At 36.2% G+C, this 19384-nt stretch overlaps 2 protein-coding genes across 2 annotated transcripts; both read right to left on the reverse strand.

Annotated features, from left to right (window-relative positions):
- Positions 1-5635: 5635 nt before the first annotated feature.
- Positions 5636-6684, reverse strand: LOC108376514 (serine protease easter-like). The gene is made up of 3 exons (XM_017632737.1): positions 6647-6684; positions 6184-6479; positions 5636-6102 (listed from the first exon to the last, which is right to left on the reverse strand). Exons 1-3 carry the CDS (start codon positions 6682-6684, stop codon positions 5801-5803), a joined length of 636 nt encoding a protein of 211 aa, XP_017488226.1. The 3' UTR covers positions 5636-5800.
- On the reverse strand, positions 6598-11133 carry LOC108376515 (serine protease easter-like). Its single transcript, XM_017632738.1, has 6 exons — positions 10436-11133; positions 9703-9824; positions 9250-9642; positions 8944-9052; positions 7453-7748; positions 6598-7371 (listed from the first exon to the last, which is right to left on the reverse strand). Exons 1-6 carry the CDS (start codon positions 10483-10485, stop codon positions 7070-7072), a joined length of 1272 nt encoding a protein of 423 aa, XP_017488227.1. The 5' UTR covers positions 10486-11133; the 3' UTR covers positions 6598-7069.
- Between the last annotated feature and the right edge of the window lie 8251 nt (positions 11134-19384).

Here is a 19384-nt window from a genome sequence, read left to right on the forward strand (position 1 = left end):
GATTTGGAATTATTTCGTATGGATTCCACAACGCTAATAATCCTAACAACAGTCTTACTCACAAACCTGATTTGTGGTTTGTGGCGTTTCGCAAAACATCAGCAAAAAAAAAAGAGATGTGTGCTTTACCCATTAAGTTTGTAATTAATTATTTTGTGAAATTAGAATATCTATATGCACATATTTATGTATATTTGTTTTTACATTGTGAAATATAGCTAATCATTAAAAAAAAATAAATAAGCACATTTCGTTTCTAGCTCTGTCTTGTGCTGGAACGTTATCTTTCTATATATAAAAAACAACATCACAACCTCGGAGAGAAGCAGTGATCTTTTCTAAATTTTTGTACATGAAAACCAATACTGGCACGTTTTGCCGAACTTGAAGAGCAGTTTAAAGATCAATTGCCAGATTAAACTTGCATGCATTGACTCGTTCGCGGATTGCTCTATATTTTCGTAAGCAAAGCAAGTCAAAATGTTTATTACGATTGTCACTCCGGCGGGGAATACCGGAATTAATTTCCGCTACCGGTAGTGCATTACTCACATACGCTTACGGAATAAATGTAATCAGAGCAGAAAACCGAAGATTTTTTTAGATTCTCAATCGGCTGATTCAAATGATGCAAGCTTAATTCTTATTGTTCCTATAAAGCACAAATAAGTATTTCTAAATTTGTCATTGTACTCTCCACAAAGTTATTGAACTCAGAAAGTTATAGAGTTAGGGGTATTAAAGTTTAGCTCTTAAGTATGTGGTTTTCTGGTTAAATTTTAGGGAAATTTGGCGCCATCATTAGTATCTTATGCAGACACAACGATTAGTGATTGTCATTGATCACACAGTCACCTCAGGTGAATAAATGATATAAGTGTTAAAGCAGTGTGTAGTTGTTAAACCAGAGGTAGTAAAATTGCCTAGAAGACTGCAGAGAAAAGTCCCAATTCGTTTCCCTATATCCAAGTTGAATGCACATTACGGTGGTCCAAAATAATTGTTCTATACCGTATGTATTTTATATGAAATAAAAACAACTTTTCATAGAAAACGGTATGGAATTCCAGTACATCAATATTTTTCGATTGGAAAACCCTGGTTCTCTTCAGAAGACTTCCAATAACAAAACCGAATTATTTATTTAACCATATTTTAATACGAACGATTTTTAATTGATTCCCGTGCTTTCAGTTGTATTAAATTTGTTCTGCAATTGTAACCAAATCGTTAAATTGCACTGCTGACACTGATTTGAAAAAGACAGAAAAGTAGGAGAGAGAATTGGTTTAGTCAAAATTATCTATCAGTTAATCAATGCTAATAGCTTTGCTCCACACGCTTTCCCCGCTGCTCTGGTAATTAGAGCGTAAAAATAAGCTACTCTCTCACAAGTGTCAATTATGTGTCAATACGTGCCCAGAGCATGAGGAACGCAAAAAACCACATTTCGTGCCCGGAATCAAAAAATCAGCTTTAAACAATGACTTTACGTGTATTTATCTTATATGGCTAATAATATTACCAAATAACTACATTTTCAAAATTCTGTGGTATTTTCCACTTTTGTGTTTTGTAAAATTTGCTTTCGGATTTAAGAAACATCAGCTGTTATTTCAAATTGCCCTTTTGGACATTTGTGCCCGGAAAAAAAGTCCGGGCTGTTTCGTGCACAAAGAAGAAGACATTTACGATCCAAAAGTGGAACGTATTCTCTCTCCATTACCCATTTTTCTAGTGTGAGGAACGCTTTCCGGGCACCCGGGTGTAGAACAAACCTAATGTTACACTAAGGCATGATAAAAAAAAGGAAGGTAGAACTGCTGAGAGGAATTTTTCCAATTCCTGACGTTTTCAAGCAATTTAATTCTAAAATTTTACACTCCAACTCACACACACATTCTCATTTTCAATCCCAAACAACAACAACTTTGAACAATTCCTCTAAATTTTATACGATTTTAAAATGTTGGCAAACTTCAAACAAGTAAGAAAGCCCAAGTTCGGGCGGAGCCGAACATTAAATACCCAGTGCACGTATTAAATATATGTTTTTCACCTTACTGAAAGCTACCGCTATATGGTAAGCCGGGGCGTATCAATTTTGATTAAATTAGAGTCCTTAGATTTTGAAATTTTGAAGTTTCAAGCAGTTATGAAATTTACCGTTATATGAAAAGCGGCCTCAATTTTAGTCCGATTTCAATCATTTTGAATGTTTTGCTTTTATGTGGCAAGCACAATAACCATACCGAGTTTGATACAAATTGGTAGAACGGTTACCGAGATGCATATATGTGATCATAAGTGGGCGGTGCCACGCCCATTTTCTAAAATTTTATCACAAACGTGTTTCTTGGTAAAGAATTGTTGCAAGCATCAATTTTGAATAAATTAGCTTTAATATTTACTGATTTATCGATTTATTTAATTTTCAGCCATTTGGTATGTGGTGCGAAGGCCAAGAATTGTGCCAAGTTTGGAAGAAATNGATTTTTTGGCAGAAATTTTGATTTTTTTAGGGTAAAATGACGATTTTCCAGCGAAAGCTTTCGGCAACGCTGATGCTGAGTGTGATTTTTGTACGACAGGGGATGACTTTACTCAATTGCCCACTCAGTCCGAAGTAACACTTAATGGCCAGAGTGGTTCTCCGTTGGACGCAACTAATTAAACTGTAATAAATGTGAAAACGCTTTTTTGACGAACACATGGACATCATTTAAATCAATATCGCCAAATAAATTCTTGAACTTGATATTTATGTGTCCTCTTGTTACCTACGGAGTTATGCTATTTTATTGTTACTTATTTATATTTTGTTCTTGTTTACAGATGTACAAAATTTACAAAGATATTTCAAACCGGTTTCTGGCGGATTTTTTCATTTCATACCAATCTTGACTTCTCAGTAAAAGTTTTGAGTTTTTCGAAGTTTTAAAGACTTTTTCCAGTTTAAGGGAAACCCGTAAATAGTTTTAATATTATACCCTAGGTTGTTTGGAGATGAACAGGACATCACATATGATTCCAATAAGTAAAGCGTTTTCTAGGGGCTTGGCGGAGCTTCTCCCCCAATTTGTGTTCTGATTCTTGATGTTGTGACACCAGTGGAGAGATCTACACTTTTACTCCACCTCCGAAGAGGTTTTTTTTTATGGCAGAAGTACACTCGGCGGTTTACCATTCCCGATCTCTATTTGAAAAAAAAAAATGTTTTTGTATTGTTGCTGGCGCCAGAAAATGAACCATAGACCTCCCGATTGGCCGGAGGCACTCGGCTCGGCTGTTCACTGATTTTTATTTTCCTTTCTTTTTATGTAAAAACACAAACGTTGAACTTATTTTGCTCTGCTCTTTTCTAAATACATTAATAACTTTATTGTAATTGTTCGTCAGGACTTCATATCAATATAACCATTATTAGTGAATAAAAACTATGTAAAATAAACTGGTTTTATGCGGCTTTTTCTTAATTTCAACTTAAAATTTTTCGAATAACTCGAAAACCGGTTTTGGAAAAAGAGCGAATAATCGAACACCCTACTATTCATACAAACAGGACCAGGTTGACCGAACTTTGCCCGGAGTGCGTGCCTATATCGCACACAAAATTTTTCAAAAGAAATTTTTTACCCATAAAGCCGCTCACAGGCCATATTTCTAGCGCACGCCAAACTGGTTTCTTCGTCACTATGGGCCATTTTCACAGTTTCATTAGTTAACTACTATGCTATTGTTAAACCACCATTTTTCATTGCACAGTATCAGTTTCACTAATGGTTGACTGCAGTTAACTAATGTACATCCAGTTAGTCCATCCATTAGTTAACCAATAGATAAAATTCTAGTAGTTAACTAATGACTGGGAGAATAGCCCTATCAGCTTTAACTGGAAAAATACCATTAAGACTGTTCTTGTTTTGCTTGTGTCGCTTGCGCAGCAGCAACAGGTTTTTGCCTCACCTGAACATTTGGGACATTTTTTAATTTGTAATTAATTGTTAATGGAATTTATCATTTAACATTAAATATACATCCGTTGACATTTGAGCCTAATTAATACCTGAGCATTCAGTGAACTAAAATGCAAATTTTGATAAAAGTATGTTGATAAACAAAAACTATTGTCAATATTTTAGCCCGAAAATTCTATAAAAAAATTGGAAATAAAAATATCTAATTAATTAAGTAAATATCTTGTATACAAAATTAAGTAGCAACCGTATCTAGAAATGCGTTAGGATATGCACTGTCTTTACAAACTGTTAAAATCTGCAATTTCCGATATTTGAATTGACCATAAAAACTCGAGTTACGAAGAATTTTTTCGAAAAATTTTTATGGAATGTTGTACTTCCTTCTCTCCTTAAAAGTAAAATTAGTAAGGTAAAAACAAAATCCGCGCGTTCAGAAAAACGATTTTCTTCTAATTATTTTTTGAATTCATTAACCTAGATCCATGAGTTTATGGTGCAGTCTGTATTTGCCCGTGGATACAAATGTATGTTTCTCCACTATATTTCGAAAATAGTAATTTTATCAACGCTTACGTTTTGTCTTTCCCTTTCTACCGTGGCCGCCTGAGAGATTACAAATCTGGTGCCTGAGAGATAAAAACCGATTGAGCTTATCCAAAATGTATTCAACAAAGTATCGAGCCCTAACCGCCAAAATAACGTAAGCGACATTTTTTTTCAAAATTTTCCTTTTGATGCAGAAATGCATCTAGATGCTCTAGGAATATTTCTGCATCAAAAAGAAAATTTTGAAAAAAATGTCGCTTACGTTATTTTGGCGGTTAGGGCTCGGTATGATTGATTTTGACATTGCTCTCATAAGAAACAATCTTATTCGTGCTCAATCACCGCCATGCCCCCTCTTCTTCCATTGCTTTTTCGTTTGCATTTACCCCTTTCCGAGCGCAAAGACGTTTCAGTTCAAAAATCCTTTCGGCCTCGGAATCTCCGCAGCAAAATTTTGTTGGCCAATTTTATTGATGTAACTGTATTGGACCTATTTCTGATACACATTCATCCATATCTAAATAAACACAATACAAACAATTTTCGGTGTTAACCCAGCCAGCAAAATATCCGGAAACGTATCCGAAAATGGAAACAATTTCGTATAAAAACCTGATGTTTCATCCGTTTTCCGATTCCGTTTTCGGACGTTTTTCAGATCAATTCTCCCACTAAAGTGTTCATTCGAAACGTATGTGCAGAAAACTATCGAAAATGGTTGTAAAACGGATGCGCTTTCGGCTGTTTTCCTGAAATTTGTCTGATTCAATTTTTCGTTGAAAACGATTTCATTATGCTTCTGACGGATTTCGAACCTGGGACCTCCTGAAAGCTAACAAATAGTAGCACACTTCTCTGCACACTCAGATACTGGCGAATACGTATACATTCTTTCAAATGCTCAGTTTGAACAAATATTTTAAAGTTATTGTTTTGAAATAAGATGATGACATTTTTTGGATACGAAAAATGAACAAATCTGGAAATCGTTTGTACGAAAACTGCACTTTCGGCAAAAAGTACGTTTCTCTCCTGGCTGTGAATGTAAACATTTCCAATACTCATTCATCACGTTCCCTTTCACAAAAAAATAAGAAGCTTTCATCTTTCATCTTTCTTTAATTTAATTACTAATTGTACATTTTTTGTTGGTTAAGCAATACTCTTCGTCTTAATGCTTTTAAGTTCCCTGCTTTCCTCTCGAATTCATTTCCACCTAGATGACAAGTATGTTCAACTAGGTAAATTTTATGTAGGCAAATACTGTCATGGTACTACCACGGTTCCATATGCTCTGCAATCCAATCGATATAGCTTCGAATGCGAGTATAGACCCCCGGTATGTTCTCTAGTCCACAGCCGCGTCCAGATGCCACGATGCCCTCAATTACCCAAGAAGTCGAATTGAGGCGCATAAGAGGGCCGCCAGAATCTCCACTGCATGCGTCTCGGTGGAAAACACCACCAGCGCAGAGTTGCTCATCAGCAACATAAAAGTAACTATCGAAAATATGGCGACACTTTTCCATGGAATAAAGTGGCACCCGGACTTTTTTCTTCACTCTACTATGTTGAGCTGTAACAAAACCAAAACATGTGATAACGCACAATAGATAGAATTAAATACAAAAAAAAACCAAAACTATTCGTCACCTACATAAACCCGTGTGACCCCAACCGGCCACCGTGAGTAGTGCACCCTCGCTTAGCTCTTGTTGAAGGCGAACAATGGGCAGGCAAACAGGCTGCATGTAATCATTAAATTCCACCGCCTTATCCATTCGAATCAATGCTATGTCGTTATGCTCATTAATGCGGAGATCCCGATTAGCACCGTAACGATCATGTACGATAATCTTCTGAATACCGTAGCGCTGATAGGACGGCGGGCACTCGTGCTGATTGCAATTCTCCGGTGATGCAATGTCATGATCTCCGGTGCGCACTGAGATGCTGAATATGAATTAAGTAAACAGTTGGATTAGTTTAGTAAAAATCGGAATGGTAATACATATCTACATTAGAGCGTACCAGAAAAAAAAATTCGCCGTACACATTCGAATCNCTTCTGACGGATTTCGAACCTGGGACCTCCTGAAAGCTAACAAATAGTAGCACACTTCTCTGCACACTCAGATACTGGCGAATACGTATACATTCTTTCAAATGCTCAGTTTGAACAAATATTTTAAAGTTATTGTTTTGAAATAAGATGATGACATTTTTTGGATACGAAAAATGAACAAATCTGGAAATCGTTTGTACGAAAACTGCACTTTCGGCAAAAAGTACGTTTCTCTCCTGGCTGTGAATGTAAACATTTCCAATACTCATTCATCACGTTCCCTTTCACAAAAAAATAAGAAGCTTTCATCTTTCATCTTTCTTTAATTTAATTACTAATTGTACATTTTTTGTTGGTTAAGCAATACTCTTCGTCTTAATGCTTTTAAGTTCCCTGCTTTCCTCTCGAATTCATTTCCACCTAGATGACAAGTATGTTCAACTAGGTAAATTTTATGTAGGCAAATACTGTCATGGTACTACCACGGTTCCATATGCTCTGCAATCCAATCGATATAGCTTCGAATGCGAGTATAGACCCCCGGTATGTTCTCTAGTCCACAGCCGCGTCCAGATGCCACGATGCCCTCAATTACCCAAGAAGTCGAATTGAGGCGCATAAGAGGGCCGCCAGAATCTCCACTGCATGCGTCTCGGTGGAAAACACCACCAGCGCAGAGTTGCTCATCAGCAACATAAAAGTAACTATCGAAAATATGGCGACACTTTTCCATGGAATAAAGTGGCACCCGGACTTTTTTCTTCACTCTACTATGTTGAGCTGTAACAAAACCAAAACATGTGATAACGCACAATAGATAGAATTAAATACAAAAAAAAACCAAAACTATTCGTCACCTACATAAACCCGTGTGACCCCAACCGGCCACCGTGAGTAGTGCACCCTCGCTTAGCTCTTGTTGAAGGCGAACAATGGGCAGGCAAACAGGCTGCATGTAATCATTAAATTCCACCGCCTTATCCATTCGAATCAATGCTATGTCGTTATGCTCATTAATGCGGAGATCCCGATTAGCACCGTAACGATCATGTACGATAATCTTCTGAATACCGTAGCGCTGATAGGACGGCGGGCACTCGTGCTGATTGCAATTCTCCGGTGATGCAATGTCATGATCTCCGGTGCGCACTGAGATGCTGAATATGAATTAAGTAAACAGTTGGATTAGTTTAGTAAAAATCGGAATGGTAATACATATCTACATTAGAGCGTACCAGAAAAAAAAATTCGCCGTACACATTCGAATCTAAAGTATTTTTTCAAGGGAATCTCGAAAAATTATATATTTTGGGCATAGCTTTGGCATTTACAGTCGCATCATAAAGTATGATATATCGATGTTTGTGTCTCGAGGAGTTAACTAGATATCAGTTCTTGTCACAAGATCGCCAAAAATCATTAAACTCTTGCTGTGTGTTCTCAAGAAAAGCAAAAACTCCATACAAAATGACGTACAAGAAATGCCTAAGAAATTTTCTTAAGTCAGTACGCAGTTCTTAAGAAATTTACTACGCGTTCTACTACGGGTTTCTAAAGTTTTTTGTGAAAAAAGAGCACAAGGCAACCCAGGTTTGCAATAGAAATATATGCCCGTTCCATTATTTCTTGAGTAAAGAGTGAGGCAACGGGCTGTGAGGTATCAAAAATGTCAAAATTCCTTGGACACACACGCGAAATAATGGCAATTTTTTCTTGACCGTTTTCTTGAGAGGTGAATACAGGGCTTAACTTGTAAAAAGACTCTAGACTCGAAGGTTTACGGCGAACTTTTTTTCCTGTGAAATGATACGATCTAATGTATGTACATTAGGGTGTTCCAAAAAAAAATAAAGTCTGAGTTTTAATGCCGGCACGCCCTAATATTTAGGGAGTGCTCAAAGTGCTCAGAGTTTTCCATGTGTTTTATATGGAGAAAAAAAAAATTTTCGTAGAAATGGTATACAACTCTTGAAAATCAGAATTTTTCGATCGGAAAACTGTGGTTCTCTTCAGGAGACCGTGGTTCTCTTCAGGAATCTCCTGAAGATAAACAAAGTTTTCCGATCGAAAAATATTGATTTTCAAGAATTCTACACTATTTCTACGAAAAGTTGTTTTTCCGCATATAAAATACATGGAAAACTTTGAGCGCTTTGAGCACTCCTTAAATTTTTTTTATTTCAAAATAAAAAAATAGGTGCATATTGTTTTTGGTATATAACAATCCTAGGGGGTGGCGGCATTAAAAAGCCGACATTTTTTTTTACATACATTTTTGGACCACTTTAATGTACATACATACATATTCAATGTAAAAAGGAAATGCGGAAGTAGTTTGTTTTTTGGACGTACAGTTTACCTATTTTCTGCTCAACTGGACCAGTGACACAATGAGCTGCTGTCAGCACATAACGTTCATTGATTAATGAGCCAGCGCATTCGGAGACAACTGAGCCATTTACTGAAAGCAAAATTAAATATTAAATATTCAAATCTATGAACACACATAGCAGTAGAACAGTCGCATCGGTACTGCAGAAAAACAAAATCATTGATTGACGACTCAAACTTCGTACTTAAAATTTACTCAGAATTGTATTCTTGACGAATTATAAGGACAACTCGAAATATATAAAATCAAACATAGCCACCACTTACCGATTTGATATTCCAGCTTAACCATCCAACTGAACTCTGTAATCTCAGCCTCTTCTCCACCGTAAATCTTATTCGATATCGTCAGTGCACCACATCGAGGCGGCTCTATAATGTAGACATTCTGACGTCCAGGGTCAGGCCTCCCATTTTGACCTGTGTCAGGAAAGATAATACGCTGCTGCCAATCCGCGTTGGAGTCTCGAAAGTCCGTGTCGTTTGTACAGCAGACGAAAGGGAATTTCCCGGTTGCATCAGCGCCACCGTCACACTGGGAAAAACGCACAAAGCGATATTGTGCCGTCAGCTGCTTTCTCAGAACAAAGCTCAGTGATTTGCAGTCGTAGATTGAAATGCAATGGCCCTCATTCTGGTTGGGATTAAGGCATTTGGTAGCTGATAAGAAAAATTGAATTTGCATCAAAAGATGATATCTCAGTAAAATTTTGAGCCAACCTGATTCCACGGCAGTTGGATTCGACGCAATGACGAAGACACCGGCAAGCAGCAAAATATCTATTACCAAAACCAGTCCCACCATGATTTGTGCTATTGACGGAAGCACTTCTAATTTGCAACTAATTTAATGAAAAGAGAAGCGAAAGGCAGTTGAGAAAAAACTACGAACTTTGAGTTTGATAAAGCTTTTAACGGAAGCTTTTAGTTAGAACAGAATATCTACTTTGTAGAGAATATTTCTAGTCTATTTTGAACCGATCGAATATATTTTGTTTGTAAGCGGTAACGTATGTAGTAGGGATGTTAATTTTTTAAATTTTTACGATCCCGGGATCAGTCCCGGGAGTTAGATATTTATTATTTTTCAACAACTTAACAAATATTCAGCGAGACAACTTTCTCAAAATCTGTACTGTCCCGCCAAAATCGGTACGAATGGTCGCCGCAGTTATACCTGTTTTTTTTTGTCTTAATTACGTTGAATCTGTACGATACACAAGCAGTTAAATTTCGTTCTATCAATTTTGAGTTAGCTCACTTTAAAAGATGAGATTTTATAAGATGACTAAATGCCAGAATTCTGGTGTGGAAAGTCAAAGAACACTAAAACTGCAAATTTTTAAGAATCATGCAGATTTGTAGTTATAACCCGTTATTTCTCTTCATATCTATGTACATTGTACATGTGTTACAAAATAAAGTATGTACGTATATGTATGTATGTATGTACTTATATGTAGATGTTGATGAGCGCTTAATGATGAAATGAAAACTTTTCATATTTCGATCAAGTGAGCTGTTGTGCCTGAAACAATAGATTTCGAAAATTATTCATTTGCCCTCAAAACCTTTCTAAAACCATCAACCCACACAATAAAATAGTTGTTATATCATAAAATCACTACGCTCGTACGCCATTCGTAATTTGATACTTTTTTGTGTAAATAAGAGAAAATCAAACCATGCCAACTCCGCTGCCCTACCTCTCTCCCTCCCCTTTCTAAATACCGTGCTGCAACTGGTAGACGAAAAAGCAGGCCATTTCCATTAGAATTTAAACCGCCACATAAACAGATGAACCAAATGACTCAAATAACAGTTAAGTTGAAAATCTCTAATTTGTAAAATCGCATTTCATGTTATCTGAGGGTAATAATTCCTTTCCCCTTACAGCGTTAAACAGCAAAACGATGGCACCGAGGTGAGGTGGCACATGAAATCTCCAAGGGATCGAGTATATTCGTTGAACTTGTTGGCTGCTGACTTTTGACAACTCTGAAAACCATTTGGAGTAACCTTTTAATTTCCGCCAATTTCCTTTCGCTCGCAACTTCCCTTTAGTTATGTACATATGTATGTATGCATATTGCATTACGCATTGAACGATTAGGCATAAGAGGTGGGGGCGTTGAAGTAACAGGAAACCACAGTTCTTCTTCAGGCAAAGCGGGGTTCCTTCGGGTCAGCAAGCGCGGCCAAAAAGGGTTAAATTGGTGGCAGTCGACGCGAACGAGAAAGACCGCGCAAAAGAAGTCGTGGAAGTGAAAGTGTCATCGACAGATAACGACAGGAAATTTAAGTGGAAGACAACATTTTTATACGAATGCTTTGTGTTGTGTACATATATGCATATACCTACATACATTAGCGCAGGGAAACCCTCAGTTAATGAAATCACTTTCTGGTTAAGAAGTCGTTCTAGGCTTCGGTAATTTCGAACCACTTTGATCGCGTCTGAAGTAAGCCGACTGCAATGTCGCGCGTACATTATAGTTTGCGATTCTAATGGTGGTGATGCGAAATTAAACAAAATAGTTATTTATCTGTGAGTAAATAATAAGGTGTACCGAATCTTTGTGTGTATGTACATTCGTGAGTTACCAATTATAAATAATAGGGCCTATTCTAGTTTTCGTACAAATCGAAAATTTGAAACTTTTGTATAAAAAATAGGAAAATTTCATGATTTTCGATTCGTATGAAAACAAGAATACGCCCCGATATAAGACGAACAATCGATAAAATTCTCCTACCTACCTACGCTGAGAAAAGAGTTTAGTTACGTCAACTAAATATGTTTCTCTCCTCAACTCACGATTTACATAGTTATGGTTACATTATTTGGCTATATGTAGTTACCAATTCATGTATACTCCCAGCAAACAATTAGGTTTGATATACATTTGAGAATAATTTGAAATCAAAGCCTTTCTCAAATGTCAAACGTTTGAAAATGATTTGATACCAATTTGAAAATTATAATATTCTCAATAAAAAGGAGAGTTTGATCTTCATTTGACAATATGGTTAACTCCCAAATCAATTTCAAAGGTTATTCATCAATTGTACTTCAAATGTGGAAATAAGATTTAAATATTATAGGATATGTATATTTCATATTTATTTTTTCTTCGCGATGTACATATGTATGTACCAGAGAGTCCAGATTTGGCGATTTTTTTTTTTGGATACTTGCGCGTAAAAATTTAGGAAATCGCCATTGGCGATTTTTGGCGATTTTTTCCCCTTCAATTATAAAAATTATTTTTTCCAATTATAAAAATATACAAAACTGAGTTTTCCACGATAATTTTACAGAAGAGGCTAATGCAATGCGTGATAAAATTGACTTAAGAAGCAAATTAAAAGACTGTCAAAAATGTTTAATCACCCTAATCGGAGAACTTTTGAAACGATTACCTAGTCAATTAAATACTTTCAAAAAAGCTTTGATTCTGTCACCATAAAAGTATGTGAATCACAAGAGGGTGAGTTTCAGGGACCTGCCAGTTTACTATTTGACTTTGAAGGCAAGAAAAGCAGCGGAAACTGAATATTTAAATTTTTTAACTTTCCCATGGAATAACTCTTCTCAGAACCATTCCATCAAACTCTGAAGAATTTTTGGATAATTGCTTACGGAGTGAAAACTGCCACAGGTAATAAAATGTGTGGAAACATAAGTAAATTCATATTATTACCCTTTCCGCACTCTCACGTTCTGTTGAGCGCGTTTTTTTCCCGTAATGAATTCAACAAAAACTAAGATTCGAAATAGGATGAGGTTGGAAAGCCTTAATTAAATAGTTCGAATAAAGTGTTATTTAAAGGCTGCTGCAAAACGTTTCCAATATCAAACAGTACGTTATTAGGGTTGAATAGTTCAATATATGACAACAGAAATGTAAATAATTCAGACACTACAGGTGATTTTGAAAAAATTGTGGAAAAAGCTGATCCCGCCTTATTATAGGTTTTTATTTAATTTTAGCGCCGAGCGGACTGTGCGATTAATAAATTAATATGAGTTATAATAAATTTAATAATTGCGCAGTCCTATTGCAAAATGTGTGGAAACAAATACTTTTAAAAAGGATGTGTATTTTTAAAGAAAATTGTTTGTACATCACTATTATATGAGGGATTTGTGTTATTTATTATTACCCTTTTAAGGTATTATATTCGTTTTTGGTTTTAAAACTATATTATAACAAGATCTCATTTTTAAAATAAAGGATTTGCTAAATCGATTTCATAAATTTTATTTAAAAAAATTTACGGTTTTTGGCGATTTTTTTCTTCCAGAAATTGCGCTTTTTATTCAAACAATCTGGACACCCTGGTATGTACATAACAAAAGAAACAATTAAGATAAAGTAATTTATAATAACTTCGTATTGAAGGGCGGCAGCTTCTTCAATCCGCGCAAACATTAAATCCACTATTTGTGGGCTTTCTCTTTGAAATTTTTTTTCTATTCATTGTTTTTTTTTCAATTGATCTTAATTTTATTCATACAATTTTAGATTTAACTGCGCATTTTTGTATCGTTTGATACTTGACATCTTTCTTCAAATCAACCTAAAATGAATTTCAAATGTAAAATTTAAACCTCGACTTTTTTCTTGGTGTACTCTACGTGATTTCTGAACCAGTTTAATTTGCTACAGGGTATGCTTGTTTTCATATGCATATGCAAAACCGAAAGCTTACTTAGTGGGCAAAATGGCGGTGCCTATGTTTAGGCGCAATCATAAAACATTAACATAATATCGCTGGGTCGGCCTAAAGAAGGAAATTTACACAAAGGNTTTGGTCCTAGTGGTGGTAGATTGATTGAAGAACCTAAGCAAAAATGACATTGCACAGTGTGCCACAACCGTTGGAATTTGATGAACAGTTTGGGCAAAATATGCTCTTATGCTCTGGAGCCCCACTATATATTTTTGTTGAAGCAACATCAACCTCGAGAGAACTGCAAATGCAAACGTCTGGCGATACGGTTTATAGCAACAAGGTATTTTGTGTTGCAAATACCAGGATGGAAATAAATGCGGGTTCTCCGCTTCCATCCCCAAAGAAATTTGTCTGGAAGGTCGAGCAGAGATCTGGGCGAATGGATCCGCTCACCTTGACCCCAGATCTGTACATTAGTTCACAGATGGGCCAAGGATGGAGGACGGAGCATCTGTGGGTATATATATATATATATTTTTTTTTTATAATTCAATACAAAAGGAATTCGTATACCTGACCCACGTGACATAGGTGGAATTCCACGTTTAGATATTTCACTTTGAAAGCTAGTTTAATCTTCTTTCATCAAATTTGTATATTTGGCCAAATTTAAAAATAACTTTTTTCTAACGACTTTAATTATAAAAGTCCGGGTCCCTGATTCTGACGCTCTTCAAATTTTGGCATCTAGAAACTCGGTTAGACTGTGCTGAGTCTAGACCACAGCGGGATCGTTTTGCCAGGCATTAACTATTTTGCGTCCGTTGTCGGGACCCACAGTTGCCGAGTTACGGAAATTCAGAACTCAGCTCGATAAAGACCTTAAATAAGCAGGCCCTTTGGCATTCCTCAGTAGGAAGTGGATACACCTTTTGAATAAAACAAGTATCAGATTGGCCACGAGGTAGCAAATCCGTCCCACCTGCCGCGACCACCTAACTATGGACACGATATTAAGTATTTGTCTCCAACACGACGAGTCATTTCGTGATTGTTCAGCATTGGTTAGTTTAATAATGAAACACTCAAATATGTATGTACATCCTGGTCGAACCCTTTATTATTCGACATTTGGCTAACAAGTTACTGTTACATTTATTACATTACATTTATCAGGAAATTTACTGCTCTCAGCGTTCGTGGAAAAAAACGACATATGAAAGAGGCTGTTGGCAGAGAAAAACTGTCAGCTTTGCCCGTTGTTTGTTCTTCTTTTAGACTCGGAAATTATTGCAGGGTGCAATCCAGCGCATTGCGTGGAAAAATTTCTTCAGTTACGATCGAAATATGAAAANGTTATTATTCGACATTTGGCTAACAAGTTACTGTAAGCATTTATCAGGAAAGCTAATAGTATCATACAGGCTAACCTAATATTCACGCACGCCGCCAATTTACTGCTCTCAGCGTTCGTGGAAAAAAACGACATATGAAAGAGGCTGTCAGTTTTGCCCGTTATTTGTTCTTTTGGACTCGGAAATTCTTGCAGGGAACAAACCAGCGCATTGCGTGGAAAAATTTCTTCAGTTACGATCGAAATATGAAAAGCGATGCGTAAAAATACAAATGTAAAGATTCGCAACTAACAGTTTTTTTTTTGCGTCAGGCGATGTGGGTACTTTTAATTCGAGAAAATTTCGAGTTTTTTGTTAGTTACAAATCTTTGCATTTTAGGTGATGAAATGTTCTCTATGAAACCAGTGCTATTTTTTCCAAAAAGTCTATGTATGAATCATTATGGAAACACTGCTTTATCAATTAAGAGGAAATTGTTGTTGTCACAATATAACACTTGTTCTTTATTTATGTGTATTCCTTTATTTTAGCTAGCTGTATACATTTTATTGATAAACAAAGGCTTTTTATAGGGATCAATTAAGATTGTAGTTAATTTAGGCGGTGCCCGCAAAGCACAGCAATGGTTTTAAAATATCCCTGGGAGCGAACTTGGTTGGACACCACTGAGCCAAATCATTTTTCAGTTACCACATATTTAAGTAGTGGATATCTTTGAACATTTGGAAAAAAAGAGTAAACAAACCCACTGTGCAGTAGCAATTTGGATAGAACTACATACTTACTTGTACATATGTAGATACTTTGGCGGGCATAAATGTAAACACAGGATGCCCATTTTCGTAATTTTTACTGCATTTTTATGGTTTCATAGTTCACTTTGTAATCAGCGCATTGGCCCAGGTCTTAAATGTTTGCATATGACTTAACTCACACAGTAAGTTATAACAGCATAAGTTATTATGGTGAGAGATTTCTGCAGAGCCAAGTATTGCAAGGTTAATTAAAGTGCTTACCAAATGCAAATATGTTGTTGCATAAATACTTTGTGTGGACTTGATAAAGTAAGTACATATGTACCTACATACATATGTAACAAAAAGGATAATATAAGTATGTATGTATGTATGTACTTAGCTAGAATGCGGAAAATTCGAAAAAAGCAATGCGAAATATACAATTTTGTGGGCAAAAAAGTTACGCGCCACGCCTCAATTAACTGCGTAGACAAACGGTTATGTAAATTTACACGAATTTCTCTTTTCATGCAAATAAGCACAAACTTTATTAATTAAATGCGCAATTTTATTACACCAAAAATAGTTTGGTGCGGAATTCACGCGCATGGAATGGAGGGCTTGAGTGCCAAAGGGGTGTGCTCAACAAGCTACCTAGGCGATTGGTGGGCGGCAATCAGGATTACCGCTTGCATAAATCACTTCGCTTCGACTACAATTCCTTCCGAGCACACACACACACACACACACACACTCACTCGCACTGGCGGCAAACAGCAATGAGCAACAAATTTAATTAGCAACCAAAGCGTGCAACATAAATGCTGCTGCAGTCAGCAACAAAGTTTTGGGGTAATTAAGCCTGGCGAAATGGATTCCTTTTTCTCTTTTGGCGGGCGAGTGCTCTTGAAAAGGAATAGCGTGTTAATTTATTTATTATACAAATTTATTGTTCGTACTTTGGTATGCGAAGCGTTAAAAATCTTTTACAAATCTTAAAATGGGGATAGCACCCACCTTAAAGCGGCAGGTTAGCACACAGCATACGAAAGTGAAATGTATGTATCTATGAATTAAAGCGCATAGCTGTTTATTTTATTAACACAACTTTATTGAAGGAAATGTAGCCAAAAAATAATCCAATCAAACATCGGTAGAACACGCCTGCAACAAAAACAAACAAAAAAAACGAACCTGACGTCAGGACAGACGGTTTAAGGCCTTGGGAACTGGCTTTTCAAAATCCTGCACACCGTGGCAGAATGAAAATCTTGCAATGCTCCGAATTTTTCACGCAATTTCCAGGATGCAGACCGATGAATCCGAGCCCACTCTCTCAGACATTTTGGACATAGCAAAGATAATATTTGGTATCTTCTGTATTTACCTACAGTGTTGCATGAAAAAACGTCCCTCTTGGTCTGAAAAAATGTCATTTCCTACCCAAAAACGTCTTTTTCAAATGTATGCACAAAGAACTGTTCTTATTAAACTTTCATTGTATACAAAGGTACATATGTACGTAAGGTATATTGAAATGTCATTTGCTCTGTCACATTTAAAATTCATTCTAAACTGGTTTGAGATCATTAATATAAAAATCATTTTATACATACCCTTGTGATCAGCTGATTAAGTCATCGATTTCGGCCGTTTCTTTTTTGTTTATTTAATGTTTATTATTTTTCCATAAAAGCCTAGCTCATTATATAACAAACAAAATATAAATCCACATTTCAAACTTTGTGCAAAAATTATAAAAAATCTGCAAAATATCAGTCAGATTTTCAACTTTTTATTCAGATTTTTTAGAGTTTTTTTAGTACGCAGGTTAATAGCCCATTAAATTCCAGGGCAATAATGTGCAAGTTTGAAGGTGCTAAAGAATCGCGTTGATTTTCAATATATATTTTTTTTCTTCTTGTAACCATTTGGTTAAGTGGTCTGTTGTCGAAAATGCTAAATTACGTTCTGTTAAGAAGGAACATAGCAATATTTCAGCCATTTTACGTTCATTAAACTTTCAAAAAGGGGCCCCATGCGACTAATTGTGTAATTTTCTTTATGCGCTTATATAAGGGTTAAGTCATCTGTGTCCAAATAATAAATATGAAGCAGCTGCTGCAAAAAACAAAGCTTGTAAAGATTTATTAAGAAAATAATTCAAAATCAGTTCTACTTACAAGATTTAGTAACAGAGAAAAATTACTGGGAAGTTAAAAAACGTAATTTTTACCAAAAAAGGTCCAAACGTCAACAGGATACAAAAAACGTCCAAATGACGTTCAAAACGTCAACCTGGCAACGCTAGTTACCTCTTCAATCACCAGGTATGGAATGGACGAAATAAGTATTTCCAATAATGTTTTGAAAGCCTCGGTCATTCTGATCCTGGTAGCAATTTTTCGATAGTGCTTAACGCCAAGTCAAGGTCCGCTAAGCTGAAGGAAATTAAAAATAATATTTATTCTCAAAGTGCGAAGGTCCAATTTATCATATTCCCTACGTACTCGAAGCGGTTCGCGCGATTTTCGAGCTCGCTGTACTATGAACAGTTTGCGTCGATTGTAAACACTAGGGGTCCTCTACAATAACGACACAATTCCAAATTCAAAAAATAAAAACTGTCACTAAATACTGTTAAGTGACTCTTGTCTCTAATCCATGTCTAATACGTTTCCAACCCCTACTATTGTAAGCATTAAGGATTGCTTAAGTTAGTTCTAAAGATTAGATATGGATTTGGGAAGAATGGTGTCGTTATTGCACAGGACCATCGATATATGTATAGGCCTAGTTTGATGTGTGTCGTATCTCTGTTAAGGGGTAAAGTGATTCGCCCCGAACCAGATACATATCCAAAGCAAGCCCATAGAAAATTAGCCCAATGCTTTTAAAAATAAGACAGCATCATTAAATTATGCTAAACCTAAATTTATGACCACAGTTTTCTCACACAAGATGAAATATCTTAGAGTTTCTTTAAATCCGAAATTTTATTGACGTCACAAGTGGGCCAGGCAACTTAAGGGAATAGTATCCCAGTAACAGTAAACTGGATGCACACAACTATATGTCACTCAGCTCATACTTTCGTAAGGATCGATAGTCCTTATTAGCGATTACATCGTTAGAAAACCTGACGTGACACAGAAGTCAGCTACTGTTGGCGAATGCCGAACAAAATTCCCAAACCACATTATACCTTACCTTTCTACCCAGGCTCGAAGAAGACAGCTGAATACTTTCACAGTGAGTGTCCGGCCCTTGCACATTAGGTCAAATGATTACTTTTTCTGTGCGAAATTAATAGCAGCTTAAATATTGCATTATTTTAATGTAAAAAGATGGCAAACGTTGAAACAAGTGGAAAGGCGGTAAATAGAATGTTAAACAGACTTGGCTTTCGTAAAACAGGCTTTACTGCTTTTTCGTATGTTCAAATGATGAGTATATGTATGTGTTTAGGTAGTACTCAAAAACATTGTCCAATTAGCTTGGTTTTGACACAAGTTATTTTCTTACCATACTCAACCCCCTCCCCTTTAAAATGAGCTATGTACATAATAAAATAAGTATGGTCACATTTACATAAATGGTTTCTTCTAGCGATTAGTTATGGCATTATT

The sequence above is a fragment of the Rhagoletis zephyria genome, unplaced genomic scaffold (genome assembly GCF_001687245.7).
Source record: "Rhagoletis zephyria isolate East Lansing unplaced genomic scaffold, Rhagoletis_zephyria_1.1 Rzeph_scaffold_10587, whole genome shotgun sequence".
In the NCBI taxonomy this organism is placed as follows: domain Eukaryota; kingdom Metazoa; phylum Arthropoda; class Insecta; order Diptera; family Tephritidae; genus Rhagoletis; species Rhagoletis zephyria.